The sequence below is a fragment of the Pistacia vera genome, unplaced genomic scaffold (assembly GCF_008641045.1).
Source record: "Pistacia vera cultivar Batoury unplaced genomic scaffold, PisVer_v2 Contig320, whole genome shotgun sequence".
Lineage (NCBI taxonomy): Eukaryota > Viridiplantae > Streptophyta > Magnoliopsida > Sapindales > Anacardiaceae > Pistacia > Pistacia vera.
The window spans coordinates 2,687,961-2,708,489 of record NW_022196136.1 but is presented as its reverse complement, the minus strand read 5'-3'; the positions used below and the strand labels follow the sequence as shown (position 1 = coordinate 2,708,489).

At 34.9% G+C, this 20,529-nt stretch overlaps 4 protein-coding genes across 4 annotated transcripts; 3 read left to right on the top strand and 1 right to left on the bottom strand.

The window, feature by feature from the left end:
- Positions 1-5,926: 5,926 nt before the first annotated feature.
- LOC116137192 (pentatricopeptide repeat-containing protein At3g48250, chloroplastic) lies at positions 5,927-8,301 on the top strand. Its single transcript, XM_031422882.1, has one exon. It carries the CDS (start codon positions 6,003-6,005, stop codon positions 7,872-7,874), a length of 1,872 nt encoding a protein of 623 aa, XP_031278742.1. The 5' UTR covers positions 5,927-6,002; the 3' UTR covers positions 7,875-8,301.
- A 474-nt stretch (positions 8,302-8,775) lies between these two features.
- On the bottom strand, positions 8,776-12,240 carry LOC116137193 (pachytene checkpoint protein 2 homolog). The gene is made up of 14 exons (XM_031422883.1): positions 12,066-12,240; positions 11,926-11,989; positions 11,717-11,823; positions 11,520-11,587; positions 11,282-11,385; positions 11,105-11,209; positions 10,692-10,781; positions 10,525-10,600; positions 10,123-10,192; positions 9,956-10,026; positions 9,752-9,842; positions 9,464-9,591; positions 9,198-9,326; positions 8,776-9,101 (listed from the first exon to the last, which is right to left on the bottom strand). Exons 1-14 carry the CDS (start codon positions 12,184-12,186, stop codon positions 8,961-8,963), a joined length of 1,365 nt encoding a protein of 454 aa, XP_031278743.1. The 5' UTR covers positions 12,187-12,240; the 3' UTR covers positions 8,776-8,960.
- A 3,100-nt stretch (positions 12,241-15,340) lies between these two features.
- Positions 15,341-15,922, top strand: LOC116137191. Its single transcript, XM_031422881.1, has one exon. It carries the CDS (start codon positions 15,473-15,475, stop codon positions 15,917-15,919), a length of 447 nt encoding a protein of 148 aa, XP_031278741.1. The 5' UTR covers positions 15,341-15,472; the 3' UTR covers positions 15,920-15,922.
- Positions 15,923-18,102: 2,180 nt separating this feature from the next.
- LOC116137116 (pentatricopeptide repeat-containing protein At1g08070, chloroplastic-like) lies at positions 18,103-20,426 on the top strand. Its single transcript, XM_031422806.1, has one exon. It carries the CDS (start codon positions 18,113-18,115, stop codon positions 20,210-20,212), a length of 2,100 nt encoding a protein of 699 aa, XP_031278666.1. The 5' UTR covers positions 18,103-18,112; the 3' UTR covers positions 20,213-20,426.
- The last annotated feature ends 103 nt before the right edge of the window (positions 20,427-20,529 follow it).

The window sequence follows — 20,529 nt, the reverse complement described above, 5'->3', positions numbered from 1 at the left end:
GATCCCTTCCACCCACTATGGATACTTGTAATATATGTTTTTCTATTATAAGGGGAAAATTATGCTACCCACATGGATCAAAGTCAATTCTATGTATTATTTTAAGCTAGCTCTGTATAGTGTATTCCTTATATAGTACTGTATATTGATTCTTGAATGCAATTACATAAATCTAAGTTCTGATCAAAATCTGAATAAAGGCGAGCAACAACATATCTGATCCTGAAAATCTCTGTTTTTCTTGAAAGTATTACATACAACACCTAGCGCCTAGGGCCTCTAAACTCCGGCAATCAAACGGATTGGAGTTTCCCAGAAGAGGAAAACTACAAGTTTTTCAATCAAACGGCCACCGACTGAATTTCTCCAGGGTCAATCACACTGTAAGGTTTTCTTGCTTCACTCAGAGAGAAAACTATATCTTTGACTTAAATCGGTAGTAACCTAAAGATAACTAACACGTGTAGGGGAAAAAACAGAGCTGGTCCACCTGGCTCTCAGCTCAGGGCACGTTAAAAAAGGAGATTGTGGGGGCTGGGGTAAAGTTTATAACGATCGAAACTTCGCGTGGAAGACAATCATGGTGGGACCCCCCAAATTACGGTGGCTAAAGTAGAACCGTCTCTCTGTTGTTTGTTTTTACAGTTTGAAAGCTGAGTTGGTTAATTTACGGAAGAAAGTGAGTTCTTTTTAGGGAGAACAACATTTTCCCACCCAAAATTTGGCGAAACAACTTTTTCCACCCTTAAGTTTCAAAATGACACTTTCCCACCCTTTGTTAGGTTCGGTTATGTTTTCTATTAATATTTTACTGAAAAGGTAAAAATACCCTTAAATATTTAACTTTATAAATCTTTTATTATTTTTTAATTAGCCAAAAAGTCAAAAAAGAAAAAATAGTTAACCCCATCTAAAAAATTAAAAGTAATTCTATAGAATTGTTTAAAGTCAATTGCCTTAATATTTATTTATTTATTTATAATCACTATTATTCAATAATCTACTAAATTTCTGATGTTTTTCATAATATAATATTTTTCATTTTTACTAATTAACATAGAAAATTAATATTTCTGATTAATTAAATAAACAAAAGAAAAAAAGATATATTTACACTTGAACTAATAAATAATCGAGTAAAGACTTTGACTTAACTAAATTTTGATTCATAGTAAACTAATTAAGAAATAAACTATTTTAGGGTATTTTCATCTTTTTAGTTAAATATTAACAGAAAATATTAATAGAATCTAACGAAAGGTGAGAAAGTGTCATTTTGAAATTTGACTGTAAGGGTGAGCGGTTCTGGGTACCCTCCATTTTTCGGAGGAACCAAAACCAGAACCGGACGGTGCAGGTTTCCAAAAAAAGGAATCAGAACCGGAACCGCACAGTGCAGGTTCTTCAATTCAAGGAACCAGAACCTAAAATGCAGGTTCTGGTTCCTTTCCAGGGTACCTTATAAAAAAAATTACCCCCTATTAGTTTAAAAAATGATAAAAATACCTTAAAAATTTACAAATACACCCCTAACAAATATACTATTTGGGTTTAGGGTTTAATTATAATGTAATATTATAATTAATTAAACTGTTAATCGTTTAATTAAGTATTGTAATATTGTTTATAGTAGAGTTTTGTTTTTATGTGAATTTTGAGTATGATTTGTGTAAAAAGGTGTTGCATGGTGAGTAAGAATGGAGTGATTGTGAGTTGAAAAGGGGGAATTTGGTGTCAAATCTAATGAGCTATCAGTTACACATAGATAAAGATGGTAAAATGAAACATTGAACAATAGAAAAGGAGCAAATAGAGACAGACAAGGACAACCTAATTAACATTAAAAATACACAATAAGCATGAATAAGGCAAAGGCAACACCATAGACAAAAAGTTGCTTTAATCTCAACAATGGAATATCAACTACGTATTACACCGACAAATAACTTAAAACATTATCAGAAACCACTGAAACACTTTACCCTCCTGACTAGACTTATCATAAACATGAATCACTAATGCAAAAAGAATGTGCCATTTCTTTATGGATCATGGGCGCTTAAGCTTTACAGCCTTTGGGCTCTACATCCATTTATTTGTTAGATAATCGAGGCCCAATTCAAAAAAGCATAAATTAGTGCCTCTATTGGCTGTCTGTCTACTATCACCCCTTAAAACATAGTTTGAAGAAACAAGGAGCATGCTTTTGCATGGTCCTCACACAGTTGATCTCATCAAGATCGCTCTGGCAGAGGCAGAGGCAGAGCGCTATAATTCATATATCCATTTAAATACTGAGCTTTTATGGGTATGAACCATGTTAAAGATTGAAGACAAAGCTTTATATTTCTGAAAAAGAAAATGTGACATCTTGGGTCCATTACAGAGGGATCGAAATGAAGAAGGAAACAATAAGACCTCACTGCCACGAGTATTTCGATGACAGTTGTGCCCAAACAGCAACTTTTTTTTTAAGTTATAATATGGATAGTTTATGATTAAGTTATTAAAAGGAATGAAGAAAGTGATGATTACCATCAACGAAGCTTTTTATTATGTTTATATCATACTGGATCTCACTGCTTTAACCTGCCCAACAATCTGTAGGCACAATGCAAACTTTTTGTCAATCTTTAACTTTTCTTCATGATTAAAGATAGCAAAAAGAATATAATGTTATTATATACTACTCATCATAATTATATATGTCAAATGTCAGCAACAATCTTTAGGTTTTATGTTGAATTCGAGTTGGTAGTTATGAAGCTAAAGAAATATCTTTAATTATAGCATCAAGAGATCGAGCCAAGTAAATACGATATCTCTTAAGAATACAGTAGGGTTTATATATATATACACTCCATAATAAGAGTATGTTTAAAGAGGAGGTTATTTTCTCTCATCGCCAGGGAGTAAAAATGAAGCAAACAAACAAATGGTCATGCCCTTGATTTATTTCTCTTGACATGCATACATGTTCTGATCCAAGTATCATTCCTACTTTAGACTTGGTTTGTTGATAGATATATATTGATTTCCAGTTGCCCATTCATGTTTAGATTATCTGCTTTTATTGAAGATGCACGTGGATTTTCTATGAAAATTTAGGTTTGATATATGTTCTCAACTTGGAACTAATCATCAACCAGATGCTTTATTACATATGAGAAGTGAGATTGAAGTATCTTAATGCATTCCCATATTCCTATATGTATTTATTTCTCTAGTTATAACCAATAACCCAGATGCTTTATTATTTCCAAACAGTGTGCATACAATACAAGGTGACTGGACGATTTCTAATTGTTCATGTTTTCTAATAAGAAGAAAAGATGAAAGTCAAAAGAAGAGAGAAAATAAAAAAAATCGTACAATAAACTAGATGGAGTGCCTATAAGTTATAATAACATAAAACTTTTTATTACATCAAGCAGCAATTGCAGGCTCTACTTACATTCTGTTATCTGACTCATTCATCAACACTAGCTTCCTCTGAGATCTGACAAACTACACCAACACTCATACAAACGAATAAAGACACACAACTCTAAATCTTAGAAAACATAATTAACAAAACAGATATGGCTATATGTTAAAACTTCAGAATTAAAACAAATCTCAAGAAATACAGTAATCGGACCAGAAGGCTTGATTCCCCTTGCACGGATGCATGATATATTATCCTTTCATGCTTATATAAGTCTGTCTTGATAAGATCTCTAGCTAGCTAGCTTTCTTCAAGTGGCTGCTACGATGGCCACCCGCTTCATGAAAATGAAAGAGCAGCCTAAACGGCCTCTTTGGAGTACTCAAAATAAACACACCTGTTGCCATAAAGTTGAGCGTCGCAACCATGGTGTTGAGAAGAGGAAGAAAGTGACTTAAATTAACGAGTAAGGGTATGGGAATGAAACTTAATAGACAGACAGCGGACACGCCTTCCCTCATATATATTGAGGAAATGAAGAGATACGTGTAGCAGTAGAAAGAAATAGGAAAATGAGCTTTAATTCTGGGAAGGGATAGGTGTAAAATTGTGGTAATGCACAGTACGCAGCATAGTGTGTGTGGAGACGCTAATCTTATATTCCCGCGCGCGCATGCACGTTTCTCTTTAATGGTGCAGAGGCGGCACGTTTCCACAAGGAAAAAGAAAGGTAAGAAAGAGATGGACAAAGACAATGGAGATGTTTTGTTGAGGGTGCAACATATTTTGAAGGCAAAGCATGGTGTCCTAAAGTTGGGACTCCTTTTATAACCCAACTAAAGGATCTTGAAATACAATACAGGCCTTTGAAAATTTTGGCTCTTTTGTTTTTAGTCGGTTGTGTCAAGAAGTATAATAATTTTTTTAGCACTACCAGCTGCTTTGCATATGTTGCCATGAGCTTTGTGGGGCATTCCTTTTTTGCGAGTTTGGGATCCCTTCCACCCACTATGGATACTTGTAATATATGTTTTTCTATTATAAGGGGAAAATTATGCTACCCACATGGATCAAAGTCAATTCTATGTATTATTTTAAGCTAGCTCTGTATAGTGTATTCCTTATATAGTACTGTATATTGATTCTTGAATGCAATTACATAAATCTAAGTTCTGATCAAAATCTGAATAAAGGCGAGCAACAACATATCTGATCCTGAAAATCTCTGTTTGTCTTGAAAGTATTACATACAACACCTAGCGCCTAGGGCCTCTAAACTCCGGCAATCAAACGGATTGGAGTTTCCCAGAAGAGGAAAACTACAAGTTTTTCAATCAAACGGCCACCGACTGAATTTCTCCAGGGTCAATCACACTGTAAGGTTTTCTTGCTTCACTCAGAGAGAAAACTATATCTTTGACTTAAATCGGTAGTAACCTAAAGATAACTAACACGTGTAGGGGAAAAAACAGAGCTGGTCCACCTGGCTCTCAGCTCAGGGCACGTTAAAAAAGGAGATTGTGGGGGCTGGGGTAAAGTTTATAACGATCGAAACTTCGCGTGGAAGACAATCATGGTGGGACCCCCCAAATTACGGTGGCTAAAGTAGAACCGTCTCTCTGTTGTTTGTTTTTACAGTTTGAAAGCTGAGTTGGTTAATTTCCGGAAGAAAGTGACTTCTTTTTAGGGAGAACAACATTTTCCCACCCAAGGTTTGGCGAAATAACTCTTTTCCATCCTTCAAGTTTCAAAATGACACTTTCCCACCCTTTATTAGGTTCGGTTATATTTTCTATTAATATTTTACTAAAAAGGCAAAAATACCCTTAAATATTTAACTTTATAAATCTTTTATTATTTTTTAATTAGCCAAAAAGTTAAAAAAAGAAAAAATAGTTAGCCCCATTTAAAAAATTAAGAGTAATTCTATAGAATTGTTTAAAGTCAATTGCCTTAATATTTATTTATTTATAATCTCATTACTATTATTCAATAATCTACTAAATTTATGATGTTTTTCATAATATAATGTTTTTCATTTTTACTAATTAACATATAAAATTAATATTTCTAATTAATTAAATAAACAAAAGAAAAAAAAAATCTTTACACTTGAACTAATAAATAATCGAGTAAAGACTTTAACTTAACTAAATTTTGATTTATAGTAAACTAATTAAGAAATAAACTATTTTAGGGTATTTTCATCTTTTTAATTAAATATTAATAGAAAACATTAACAGTATCTAACGAAGGGTGAGAAAGTGTCATTTTGAAACTTGACGGATGGAAAAGTGTCGTTTTGCCAAACCTTGGGTGAGAAAATGTCGTTCTCCCTTCTTTTTACTGTGATGTGTAGTTTTTAAGTTTAATTGGGGGTTATAATGTTATTTTCCAAAATTTAAGAGGTGGATAGTAATTTTACGAATTCGGCCCGGATCCCTATTCGGACTAGACCCGAAATTTAGCGGGTTTCATGGTTGAGAACTGCAGATTATGGCAAGGGTTAAACCCTTGAAAACCCCTAAATCGCACAGCTTTTTCATTTGTAACATCTTGCGCCTCAAAAGCAGCCATGAATCGATCAAAGGCAATCTTCGCATCTCTTAGACTCGCCAACTCGCTCCTCTCGACTCGCCTTTCTTCAAATCGGCCTCTATTTACTCGGGTGACTCACTTCTCTGACCTTTACTCATTTAATCTCTCAAATCAATCATACACTTCACATTTTCTCAATGATACCCATCAAAGGCTAGCTTTTTCCACAAATGCAAACTCTATTGTAGAGCTCATTTTAGTATATGAGTGGTCTGACGAATTAGAGAACAAGTTAGACGAATTAAATCCAAAAATGTCCCATGAAAGTGTTATCTATGTTTTAAAGAAACTTAATAAAGACCCAGAAAAAGTATCGGCTTTCTTCAATTGGGTTTGTAATAAAAACGGATTTAGACCAAGTTCTTCTGTTTATAGTATGATGCTTATGATATTAGTAAACAACGAGTCAATGAAGCAGTTTTGGATCATTCTAAAGAAAATGAAAGAACAGAAGTTTTATATTGATGAAGAAACTTATAAATCTATTTTAGGGGTTCTAAAGAAGGCTAAGATGGATAGTGATGTGGTGGCTTTGAACCATTTTCATGATAGGATGGTTCAGGAGAATGCTGCGGTTGGTGTTGTGAAGAAAGTGGCCAATGTTGTGTTAGGGATGCATTGGTGTGACAAGGTAGAGAAAGAATTGGAGGACATGAAAATTGAGTTGTCGGATGATTTTGTTATAAGTGTTCTGAGAGAACTTAGAAATTACCCTTTGAAAGCTTTGAGCTTTTTTAATTGGGTCGGTGAGTATTCAGGTTCTGAACATAATACCATAATGTATAATGCTATTTTAAGGGTTCTTGCTCGGTATGATTCAAAGGAGGAATTTTGGAGTGTTGTTGAGGTAATGAAGAATGTGGGGCATGAGATGGACATAGACACTTACATAAAGATTTCAAGACAGTTCCACAAATGTAAGATGACGGAGGATGCGGTGAAACTTTTTGAGCTTATGATGGATGGCCCATATAAGCTTTCAGTTCAAGAATGTAGTTTGCTTTTACGGATTATTTCAACAGTTGAGAACCCTGATTTTGCTTTGGTGTTTAGAGTTGCAAAGAAATATGAGGCAACAGGGAATTTTCTTTCTAAGCCTGTTTATGATGGGATTCATAGGTCTTTGACAAGTGTGGGAAGGTTTGATGAAGCAGAGAAGATCGTGAAGGTTATGAAAAATGCGGGATATGAGCCTGACAACGTCACATACAGCCAACTGGTCTTTGGACTTTGTAAAGCAAGGAGGTTTGAAGAAGCCTGTAAGGTGCTGGATGAAATGGAAGAAAATGGTTGTATTCCTGACATCAAGACTTGGACCATTTTGATCAAAGGGCATTGCATTGCTAACGAAGTTGACCAGGCATTAATGTGTTTTGCAAAGATGGTGGAGAAAAATATTGATGCTGATGCTGATCTGTTGGAAGTCTTGATAAATGGTTTCCTTGGTCAAAAAAGGGTAAAAGGTGCTTATGAATTGCTTGTTGGGATGGTAGAAAACGCCCGTATAAGACCCTGGCAATCTACATATAAAATTCTTATAGAAAAGCTTTTGGGGGTGAGTAAACTTGAAGAAGCAATGAACCTTCTACGATTAATGAAGAAACAGAACCACCCACCTTTCCCCGAGCCCTTTGTTCAATATATATCAAAGTTTGGGACTGTGGAAGATGCTTCAGAATTTTTTAAGGCATTGACTGTGAAGGAATTTCCATCCGCTTCTGCCTATCTTCATGTTTTCAAATCCTTCTTTAATGAAGGTAGACATTCCGAGGCCAAAGATCTGCTATATAAGTGCCCTCATCATATTCGCAAAGATTCTAGAATCTCTGAACTTTTTGGTTCTCTGTAAGAGTGGCAAAGTTGCTGTCCATTCTGGGAAGGAATCATTTAATGTTTAAAATCTAGTTTCATACTATGCAATCAAGCAGGTACGTTTATTTCTACAAGAATGGCTCATTAGTTTTGGATCTGATGTGTTTGGCTTAAGTAAGCCAGTTGTAAGAAGATTCTGAGTAGTCTTTGCTAGAATTTCATTAGGAACATGAATAGCACTGCCAGTCGGTGGTATGTGGGCTTCAGGAATTTAAGCATTTAATTTCAGTGCGATATATTTCCTCTTTTTGAACGTTCCTTATTATAAAATACTATGTAGTTTAGTATCAACTTGTAAGTTGTAACAGCTATTGAGGTCATATCCTAGATTTGATAATTTTTTAATCAAACTTATTTGTGATTTTGTTCTTGTCACTCTTTATGCTTTCGAGCTTCTGTAATTTGTTGGGTATAGAAGTGTGTATTTCTATAATCATGTTAAAATGTATAGTCCTATTTTCTGTTAATTTGGTAGATAACTAGTTAGTAGAACTTCATTCTCTGATAAGCAATAGATTTAAAATTGCTATTCAACTTATGGTAAAATTGATTCTCAGCTCCATAAAAATTGATACAAACGTATTGTGGCATTTTTCTTGAGTGCAAAACCAGATATGAAGCTCGCATCTGTACTGTTTCTGTGTATCAGATAACTAGATTCTCAGTTTGTGAAAACAAAAAGAACTGGACGTCCTTTGTCATTCGATAGTCCCACCCACCAACAGCTTAAGGGTTCAGGAATCACGCACCCAGCCATTAACTGAGCCTATTGGACTCAGCCAACTGGGCGTCGCCATTCATAGCAAAGCCCGTAATTCCAGACATTTGGTGGACTAGACAAACCCAGGCTCAAGTATGAGCCGCTGTAGGGCAAAAGTAGCTTCTGGCCCTGTTATCTCATTTTGAGTTATGATCACCATAACCGGCTCTGCCAACAAACAGGATGCCTCATTCAGAAAATATTGATATGTGACAACTGCAAAGGACGGAATTTTATTTTATTTTTTTATATTATTTTACATTAAAGCGGCAAACACATCTTTTACATGGAGTTAAAATAAGTTCAGTCAGGTAGCTCAGAACACTCCCTTCTTGCTGTATCAATCATTGTAAGCAAGAACTTGCTAGGGTCACAACCGTAAGGGTCAGCAAGAGCCGCATGTGCCAAAAATGGAAGTTTCCTTAATGATCTTCCACTCAACCCCTATAGAGGAATATATTAACAATCATAATTGAGTAAAAATCACTTCATGTTCTCAGAGTGCAGAATTGTTAAGCATTGAAAGATTTTGTAACTTACTTCACATGCTTCTGCAGCTTCAAGCAATTGCTTACACTGGTGCAATAGTGTTTGATCCTCTTGCATCTCAGGCTTGTTCAATTTCTCTCTTGTAGCGGCAAAATTTGGAAGCATGAAGTGCGCAGAATCCTAAAGAAATTCCAATTTCATTAGAAACTAAATGAATTGAGCCATTCCGTGTTTGCATAGACACACAGAGACAATGTTAACGCTTCAAAAACATGGTTTTGTTTTCATCTGTCGTGCAAAAGGTGAGGAGCCTTCACCTGAAATTTTGATACAATTCCTGTTCGTATAAGTTCCTGCAAGGAGGACCTTAAAATTTCATATCGAGCTTGAAGAGTTGGAGGACCGACATATGCTTTGATATCAGCCCGATCAACAAATGCGATATCTGAAACCCAAAAATTGGTAAATCTATACAGTAGCAGCGAGGCCCACAATCACCATAAAAAAGTGCAACAAGTGGAATTGAGGCAAAAAAAAGTCTCTTTCGCATTAGTATGCATTGCTTTAAATAGAATTTGCTACATGTAAATTATATCTAGACTTACCAATGGCAGCGGTTATGTTTGATGTAGTCAGAATTATCACATTTGATGATGATTTCAGTTTGTCCATCTGAGTTAGTAGTGCATTTACAACCTGAGATGCATGTTTTTAAGTGCAATAGCCTTAAAAGATGAGTCATCATACTCTTAATGGCATGATAAGGAAAGATATCAGGATATAGTTTGGAGGGGACAACAGTGCAGTACCCGAATAGAATCTGAAGGTTCAGAACCAGACAAAGCAGCCTTTCTAGCAGCAGCAAGGCTTTCAACTTCATCTGAGCATTACCATATATAATCAAATAAATAAAAGTTAGAAGAATGCTAGATGATAATTTAAAAAATAAGAAGAAATTCTTTAGGATTATTCTCACCAATCAAAACAAATACTAGATTGTTTTCTTCCTCCACCATTTCTTGAATTTTTTGGAAAAGCTTTGCAACCTAAAATCAGTAACTACACTAGGTGAAAACCTAGTAGCACATACACAAAAATGCAAACTCAAGACCACCATTCACAGATAGAAACTTCTGAAGTATTTAAAAAACACAAGAATTTTACATGATAGGGAAAACTTCAAAGGTCAGTGGGTTAACAACATCTAGTAGGCACCACAAGGTGAAGATGATAACACCAAAGTTCATAGAAACCTTGATGATATCTAGGTTGAAACAAGATTATGGGTAGGAATTTCAAACCAAACTTTCCAAGGTACAATAATCATATTACAAGAGATGGAAGTGATTTGCCAGGGTTATGGACAATGATTACATACCAACTTCCCACTTTCAGAAAACCATTTGCTGAACAAAGAATGTGCATTAACTTCAACCAACTGGGACTGTGGATATCTGAATGAAGAAGTATAAACCAAATAAAACATAATCAGTCTGGATTTTATCAGATGCACTAAACTTGGTAAAGACAAAAAAATTAACAAACCTGGAGCTAAATCTAATGGAGAGCTTTTGAGCCAATGCTTTACATAAGGATGTTTTCCCAGTACCAGGAGGTCCATGTAAAAGGACAATTCTGCAGACAAATAAAAGATTAAACAAGAAATAACTATAACAAGTGCCATTTTAAGGGAAAATAAAAACATTCTTTGTTTATCTTTAAAATGTTGCATCAAAGATTTACTGGTGGTGAGACAAAAGACATGAAAATGCAACACACACGCACACACACAGAGAATAAATAAATAAACCTTACTACATCCAAAAGAAATAATTAGGAACCTTGTTCACTAAAGCCAAACATAGAATCTAATTACAAGTATAGCACCCATATTTCGCTTCTTCTCATCCCACACTTGGAAAACTTAGAATAGAAGAAATCAGCCAGATGTTCCTTACCGATTCCATGTGACAAGAAAAGGATCAACACCCTTCTCAGTAAATAGCAATGCAGTTGCTGCATAGCGCAATAACCTTTGCTTGAGACCAGATTCATATATCAAGCTGCAAGAATAAATTAGCGAGTCAGTTCAACAATAGGATAAAATTATAAAGAAGAATAAGCGATGAAAATACCTTTCCCACATCCCATCAAATTCCTTGGCAGGAAGAATCCATTCATTGAAGCTAGAAGGTTGACCATCCCCACTAAGTTCCTCGCATGGTCCTTCCTCACTAAGCTGATAAAACAACACTCAAAAGATTAATTTTTTTGTTCACAATATGATAATATCCGATCAACAGTCAAACAACTCTTCTGTTGAAGTTTAATGATGTTTTACATATTAAAAGAAAAATACACAGATGAAATTACCTGAAAGACATGAACAATGGGTTTGACTTGCCAGAATAGAAGAATATCATGGTTCTTCACCCATTCATCTACTAAATTAACAAACTCATGCATCAGAAATGCAGTGAATTGAAAGCTCTTCACCAATGATTATTTCCTATTTTGTGAACTGAAACAGTTTATTTAATTTCTGATCCAAATAAATACAGTGATCATACCAGTGTCACAAACACAGATTCTTTGTACATTTTCCATCAGAAAGGGATCATCAACTGGTACAGGGATCGGTCCATCTATATAGCTTAAACTCCTCTTTTCAAGCATTCTAACAGAAACATGAACAATCAAACTCTTGAAACCCTATTATCTACAATTCAAACAAAAGAAAAATACATAATGCCCGAACAATATATAATAAAATTCTTACCTTTCAACAGCTAACCTGACATCATCTATGCGAGCAGTGCTTGAGGGCTTCAAACAAACTTCGACTGAAGGAAAGAATTAGTAAGAAGGTGATTAGTTGAAATCGAAGCTAAACTAACCAAAAAATAGAAAATTCAGTACCAGAGACGAGAAATTTGTCTTGGTTGAGAAGGGGGGAAGAAGATGGGTCAGCGACGGCGTTTAGTTCCGAGATCTTGGCGTCTGAGGAGTTTTGAGCGGTGATTTCCATGGGAGTGCTCATTTTGCGTAGGAATTTCTGATGTGCGAATTATAATGTAGACTGTATCAAAGAGGATTGGGTACTGTGTCAAACCCTAGCGACTTAGAAATTGGGGTTTTTATTTGAAAATGGGCGGGAATTATCGTTTGCCCTTTTGGGCTCCGGCTCGGGTTATTTTTAAAATGTGGATTCCTATTTTATAAATTCATTTCGTATTCTTTTGAAAATATTGAAATTATTAAAAAAAAAAAAATGATTTAGATAATGTATATACTTTCTGACAATGAAAACTTGTTCCCTGCAATACCAAAAAGCATTTGGTCACCGTTTTAGTTGTTTTTAGGTTACTCATCTGCCATTGTTACTTGATTTGACCTTATATTTCATTTTTGATCCTTTAGTTTATTTTACAAACTTTAAATTACCAGAATGATATCTTGACTTGATACAGGTTAAATTTATTTAAATTAAAGAGTAAAAGATTTTTTCAAACGAAAATAAAGAATACAACTAGATTTCTTATCCAAACGAAGAGGATTAACTTTATGGAATTAAAGTGGTTATAATTTTTTTCATTTTTCAGAAAAAGTAATCCAAAATTGATACTCTCTCATCTCATGGTAATGGTATAACCATTAAAACCTGTGGTAAAATGAAAATGATACGTCAGTAATGATCAGGATAGCTCAGCTAGTAGAGCAAAGGATTGAAAATCCTCGTGTCACTAGTTCAAATCTGGTTCCTAGCATATGATTAATTTGTATGAGTATCTATTATCCAAATTAATAAGTGATATGGATTAACATACATATTCATTAGATATACATATTCATTAATAGTATAGATCCTGATAGATGCATACTTATCCATATAGCTAGGTGTAAGGAAATAGAACTCCTTTTTTTGTAGAGAGGCATTTTTTTAGCAACCTTCTATAACCCTAGCATTCTAAGGCTTCTACGATAATGTCAACACCTTTTTGAGTCTCGGTAGAGGCAAATTGAGAAAGAAAAATGTTTATGAGATTGTGGTGGGAGAGGAAGTTTAAGCTAATTAAAGGTAGAAAAATTAGGTTTTGTGTTACGTTGCTCCTCTTTCGGTTTGTGTTTTACAAATGAAGCTTTAGGGTGTGTTTGGTTAGGGTAATAGAATATTACTGAGATAATGTCATCTTATATTACTTGATTACCACATTCAGTTATCAAGTAATATAAGATTTCGATAATCTTTCAATATCAATAATAGTTAATATTGGTAATATGATTACATCAATTTTTTTAGGTATTTTAAGATTACTTGGTAATCTTATTTTTATTACAATTTTACCCCTTATTAATAAAATTTTAGTACAATAATGCATTTGTTTTAAAAACAATTTACAAAAATAACAATTAACTATTTATCCTTATATACAAAGTTTTTAGGATATAAATACCCCTAGAATTTAAAAAAATTACCCAAGGGTGGTGGCTGGACTTGGCCATAGTCCAGCCACCACTGCCGGTGACAACAGAATGGCGCATGGCCGGTCAGATTTGGCCGGTCGTACGCTGCTAAGGCTATTTTCGGCCATGGATTTGTGATTCATGGCTAAAAATAGCAGGCCAGATCTGGCCGGTCGTATGCTGCTAAGGCTATTTTTGGCCATGGATTTGTGATTCATGGCTAGAAATAGCCAGCTAGATCTGGCCGGTGGTACGCTACTAAGGCTATTTTCGGTCATGGATCTGTGATTCATGGCTAGAAATAGCCAGATCTGAACTTTCACAACCAGATCTTTAGTCTTTTTACAACCTTTCCATAAAAGGCCAGATATGTGATCGTGAAACATCCGTCATTTCACAACCAGATCTCCATTGTCGTTGCCATTGGCAGTGGCTTGGGGTGGGTGGGAGTGTTTTTGTTAAGTTTTAAACCTTTGTTGTTGTTGGGGTCTTTTAGTAAATCTAAAATGTAAGGGGTTAAAAGTGATTATTTAAAAAATAATATTATATTAATATTTAAAAAGAGAGCAATTTAGTAATTAATATAACATACCTACCAATTTATTCCTCTTAACCAAACGTATTAATATAACATATCAATCAATTTATTCAAAGTAACCAAACACATTTCCTTAAACATTACCCATAATCTTTAAAATAATATATATTTCTATTAACATAACATTCCCAATAATACAACATTTCTTGAATCAATCACACCCTCGACTGTTTCCCTATATTATAATCTTGGCCAAAAGTAAATAAGTTGTCTGTCATGTCACTTGAACTGACATAAGAGCATCTGCAATTGTGCTCCTTATTTTAAAGAGCATATTTCATATAAATAAAGAGCATATTCATTAATTTCTAAATATAAAAAACAAAATCTTTATTCAAATCCAATGAACTTTTTAAATTTAATGAAAATGTTATTTATTTTTAAGAAAAAGACTTAATATGAGAGGGAATTAATAAATAAAATGCATAGAAACTTGTACTTTATTAATTAAAATTAGGATAGAGAGTGAAATTTAACTCTCTAAATGTGAAGAGTCAAACTCGCTCTTTAATTTATATTTAAAGGATAAAAAGTCTGTTGGACTCTTATTTTTATAGATAAACTCTTTATAATAAAGAGTTTGAGTCATATAAAAAGTCAATTGGAGATGTTGTAACAATAATTTTTTTTTAAGCGGGCTCTTGTTCAACCAAATTAGGCCTACATAGATATGATTGATTTTGGGTATACCATAATTAATCTAAAATATCACAATGTATTTATATAATCTATATAGACTATATTTGATCTTATTTTGGTCTATATGCAAATATTTTGTTTGTTACCGAGTTTGTAATTTTTTTTTTAAATTTATTTTACTAGTTAAGTATAGTAATATTTCAATAATTATATGAATTTATTTTTTGAATTTTAAATTTTTTAAAACTATGAATAATTGTTAAATACAACAAACCGATCAAATTTACATTTTAATCCAAACCAAATACCCATAGTTAATTTAACAACAACTAAATACAGTACTTTTTAGGGCTATTTAATGTATATTTAAATTTATGTACAACATTTTTAGTAATTTTATAATAAACTATCTGATAATACCCAAATAAAAATACTTGGGAAAGGATAAGATAATGAATTGTGTTGGAATAATGTAGGAAAATAATTAACATCCACAAAAATGAGTGAAAACAAAAATTCCTCTACTGAAAACCCATACGCCATACAACACCAATTTGACTGTGAGGCTCTAATTTGCCAAAGATAACATGGCCCCGACACAACTTCCCTGGACAAAAACCTCACCATGAAGAAAAAGCTTAAGCTTGAAGATGATCAAAAAGAGCTTGAAATCATCAAGGCTGTGGCGCAAGCCTGGCACGCCCATTCTGGTGGTTCTAGACCCACCAATGAGTTTGACGCTCATCGACGAAATTTTAGAACTCAGCCCTCAAGATTCAAGCTAGAAGCAATCAACAAGTCGTCATTGCCGCCTAAGGACACCAGTAGGAGTGCAAATTGGGATTTCAGGCAATCACTGTGGGACTCGTACGAGCTCGTGACTGTGTCCAAAAAGTTAGAGGTGGGGCTAGTTTTAGATTATCCTTTTTCTGGGTTAAATGATCCTGTTCAGGTCCCTAGGAGGCGCAGAGAGAGTAAGAATAGCCTTAGAAATTTATTTAATCGTTTATCTTCCAGGAGATTCCATGATGCTCAAGCTCCTGTTACTTATGAAGATGATACTCAATTTTGATTTGTGCAAATGTAACCTTTACGATTGTTTTTATGTTTGTTCTATTTTCAAGTAAAGATGACGACATTTTTCCTCCCATATTTATCAATTATGGAGGATGGAACCTCATAATGTTTCTTGACAGTGGCTAATATGTTCTTTTTTTTTTTTTCCCTCTTTAAATCATAGCAGTGTTTTGCTATTAAAAACAGCACTTTATCAACCAATTTTACCACGAGAAGATCAGGTTGCACAATTGCATTCAAAATTTGATTCACCAAATTTACTTTCAAGAAGAACCCTTTCAAGCTGTCAGCATGTGATTTAGTAGAAAGTTATAACTGCCTCCAGAAAATGACTAAAAAGCTTGGGTAAAATGAAGAAGACCAAACCTCTGATTCATTTAATCCTGCTTATCAAACATATATTTCACCATTCTGTTTGAAGTGCTATTCCAGTCATTATACAGTTTGTTGATCAAAGGAGGTGAAATTAAGGGGATAGAACATTAGCAGTACTAAAGGCATATTTGAGAACAATCAAATAGACTAAGGAGGCAAGCACCAAGTATTATAATCAATTATTTGCTCACAAAATCAAAAACACTGGAATTAAGAATGACCACCTTATAAGCCCACATGTTCTATACATAAAATGCATTCAATTTAACCATGCAGCATAGCTAAATAGCATTAATAAAACAAACTTTGCTAACACATCATAGACAGGTCATTTATTTAAGGGTATTGGTAACACTAAAGAGGTACTTGGCCTAATGCAGTTTGAAGCTCTTCCATTTGCACAATTCAAATCCCTTGCGTTTCTTCTGGATGAAACCATCAGCTTCAGTCTCAATGGTTTCTTGTTGAACTTCACAGTTCTCATCTGATATGTTACTATCAACAATCTCAGCATGGTCGCTCAGTTGAACCTTCTTGTTAGCCTTTGGGGAAGACTTCTTGCTCTTGGGCGGCTGTTGTTGTTCTTCTTCTCCAGAAGTGTAATTATTCTTGAAGGCCTTGTGGACATTAGGGTACTGGGGGTACTGGGGGACATCGGTGAGAACACTAGGCATTTTCTCAATTCTTGATATGTGAGCATGATAATCTGGGGATGTCTTATCCCAACCATACTGCTGGTTGGGAGCATAGCCATAGCTCCTCTGCATTGCTATGGCTCCCTTCTCAACTACAAGATAAGAAGTAATGAAAAGGAACAATTTATAGACGAACCACACATTTTCCTTTATTCTCAGAAGATAAGGGGTGAATCAAATTCTCCTTTTGTCAATATCAAACACTAATTCAGTCACAACTATGCAAGGAACGTGATGCTTTAAACAATTGGGCGAGAGTCTATCATGGTGGATCTTGGAATCAGTTTTTTCCATCTTGATAATGAATATCACTACCTTTGTTGGATGCTCAATGCCGATATCAAGAATCAAAATAATTCTACGCAAATAGTAGCAGAGCAGCAATCCGGTCTCACTAGCTATCCAAAGACTTCCTGAAAAAAGAATCTGGTGATAACTTTGTGATTAAAAATATCAGTTGATGTAAGCTTCACACCGTCGGCACTCAAGCCTGCCAATAAAGAAAGAAGATACCATTTCACATCACCTGGGAAAAGGCTCTGGAGCTACACTATATAATACTACTTACTAACACAACTTTTTGAATTTTTAACTTCCTTGGAAAATTTACACAAACGTTTAACTATAATTTTCTCTTTCCCGACTCTTCACTCACTGAACTAAGTTTTACTCAGGCTTAACCATTTTATCTTCATCTGAAACTGAAACTGAAACTGAAAGAAAGAAAGGGGTCGATTGTTTTCTTGTTTAACATAAGATTCTCTACCAAGTGGAAGATCTCCAAATAAAAAATGAACACTTTCTCCCGCCTTCTTTTTAGAGGATTCCTAGAATACTTAATAATTAATTAGTTTAAGGAATGAAGATATAACAAAAACGCGTGTATGTTTCGAAACGAGTGGATAAAAATCATGATAAGAAGTAAAAAATCATGCTTTTTATCTTAGAAAAAATCCTGTGCTTACTGAATAATACAGTGGAAAACGCCTTAAATCTGAAGACACACCCTTTTGCCTTAGAATCGTTTTGTATATCAAGTGCAAAGCCTTCTTATAAACATTTCCCTTTGCACCTTACATACTCTGCTTCCTCACATTTCAGAAACTAACCCAAACAAAATGGCCTTTACACTTCATTACTTTCCCGCCAAAACAATAACAGCCATAACTACCATCACCCAGTTCCCTGAAAACCCTAAAACCCTTATCCTAAAACAATGCAAAACTACCAAAGACTTAAAACAAATCCACGCCCACTTAATAAAAACCCGTCTCCTTTTCAACCCCACCACCACCGAGAACCTTCTGGAATCTGCCGCCATACTCACTCCCGCCAGCTCCATGGACTATGCACTGTCCATTTTCCACAAAATTAAAGAACCTGATTCATCAGCTTATAACATCATGATCAGGGCCTTCACACTGAAGCAGTACCCTCAAGAAGCCGTGAATTTGTTCAAAAACATGTATGAAAACTCGGTACAACCTGATCACTTCACTTTCTCTGGTACATTAAAAGCTTGCTCCAGGTTAAGAGCATTGAAAGAAGGTGAAGAGATTCACGCCCAGATTGTGAAATCTGGGTTTGAGTTCAATGAATTAGTTTGTAATACTTTGATACATATGTATGCTAATTGTGGAAAAATAAAGTTTGCGCGTAAGGTGTTTGATGGAATGTCTCCTAAGGATGTTTTTACATGGAATTCAATGTTGTCGGGGTATGTTAAGAGTGAGTATTGGATGGAGACTGTAAATTTATTTAACGAAATGCGTGATTTGGGTGTTCGGTTTCATGAGGTTACATTGATTAGTGTTTTGACGGCTTGTGGAAGACTAGGTGATATCGAATTAGGAGAGTGGATTAGTGAGTATATAGAATTAAATGGGCTTAAAGGGAGTGTTAATTTAGTGACATCAGTTGTTGATATGTACGCAAAATGTGGTTATGTTGCCAAAGCCAGGAGATTGTTTGATCAGATGGATAGGAGAGATGTTGTTGCATGGAGTGCCATGATTTCCGGATATAGCCAAGCAAGGCAATGCAAGGAGGCACTTGATGTTTTTCATGATATGCAAATTGCAAATGTGGAGCCTAACGAGGTTACTATGGTCAGTGTACTTTCTTGCTGTGCTGTTCTTGGAGCTGTAGAAACTGGTAAATGGGTTCACCTTTATGTAAAGAAGAAAAAAATGGAGCTTACTGTTACCCTTGGAACTGCGCTAATTGATTTTTATGCAAAGAGTGGGCTTATAGAGGACGCGATTGAAATGTTTAAGCAGATGCCTGTGGAGAACGTCTTCACCTGGACTGTGCTAATTCAAGGCCTTGCTAATAATGGACAAGGAATAAGGGCTCTTGAGTTTTACCATTTGATGCGAGAAAAGAATATTGAGCCAAATGATGTGACTTTCATTGCCGTTCTTTCTGCTTGTTGTCATGTGGGAATGGTTGATGAGGGTCGGGGATTTTTTGTCAGTATGAGCAGAGACTTGGGTATTGAACCAAGGATGGAACACTATGGTTGCATGGTAGACATTCTTGGTCGAGCTGGGATGATTGAAGAGGCATATCAGTTCATAAAGAACATGCCCATTCAACCCAATGCTGTCATATGGAGAACATTGTTGGCTTCATGCAGAGTTCATAAAAATGTTGAAGTTGGAGAGCAATCATTGAAGAAACTAGTTCTATTGGAACCCATGCATAGTGGAGATTACATACTTCTATCCAATATTTATGCATCAGTGGGTAGATGGGAGGACGCGATGAGGGTAAGGAATGAGATGAGAGAGAAGGGAATAAAGAAGACACCTGGTTGTAGCTTGATTGAATTGGACGGAGAGATTTATGAATTCTTTGCTGAAGATAATGTGTGTTCACATTCTAAGGAGATATATAAAGCAGCTGAAAACATGATCAAAAAGATAAAATCAGCTGGCTACATACCCAACAAGGCAGATGCAAGACTAGATGCTGAAGAAGACGACAAGGAAGCTGCAGTAGCTCACCATAGTGAGAAATTGGCTATTGCCTTCGGTCTTATCAAAACTCCTCCGGGAACTACAATCAGAATTTCGAAGAATCTTCGAGTGTGTACAGATTGCCACAATGCAACAAAGATAATATCAAAGGTATTTAATAGAGAAATTATAGTTAGGGATCGGAATCGATTTCATCATTTTAAAGAGGGATTTTGTTCCTGCAATGACTACTGGTAAATGCACATTCTAGTTATGTCAGTAAACCATGCATATTTAGTTTAGCCCTCTGATATGAGAATAATATATTTTTAGTAGACGACATAGACAAAGTGAGCTGCACAATCTCAAGTCTGAGCATGTGTTGATACATTTTCAGATGCTCAATTCCGTAAATAATAAGCAGTATATTTTTGTAGACATTAAAAAGATTATCAATGCAGCAATAGTACTGTCTCTCAGTATGTTTTCATTTTCATGTTGGTCATTAGATCTGTTCCATGAATAAAATCAATCTCCTCTTTTGAATTTCCCAATCATCCTTGTCAAAGTAAGGA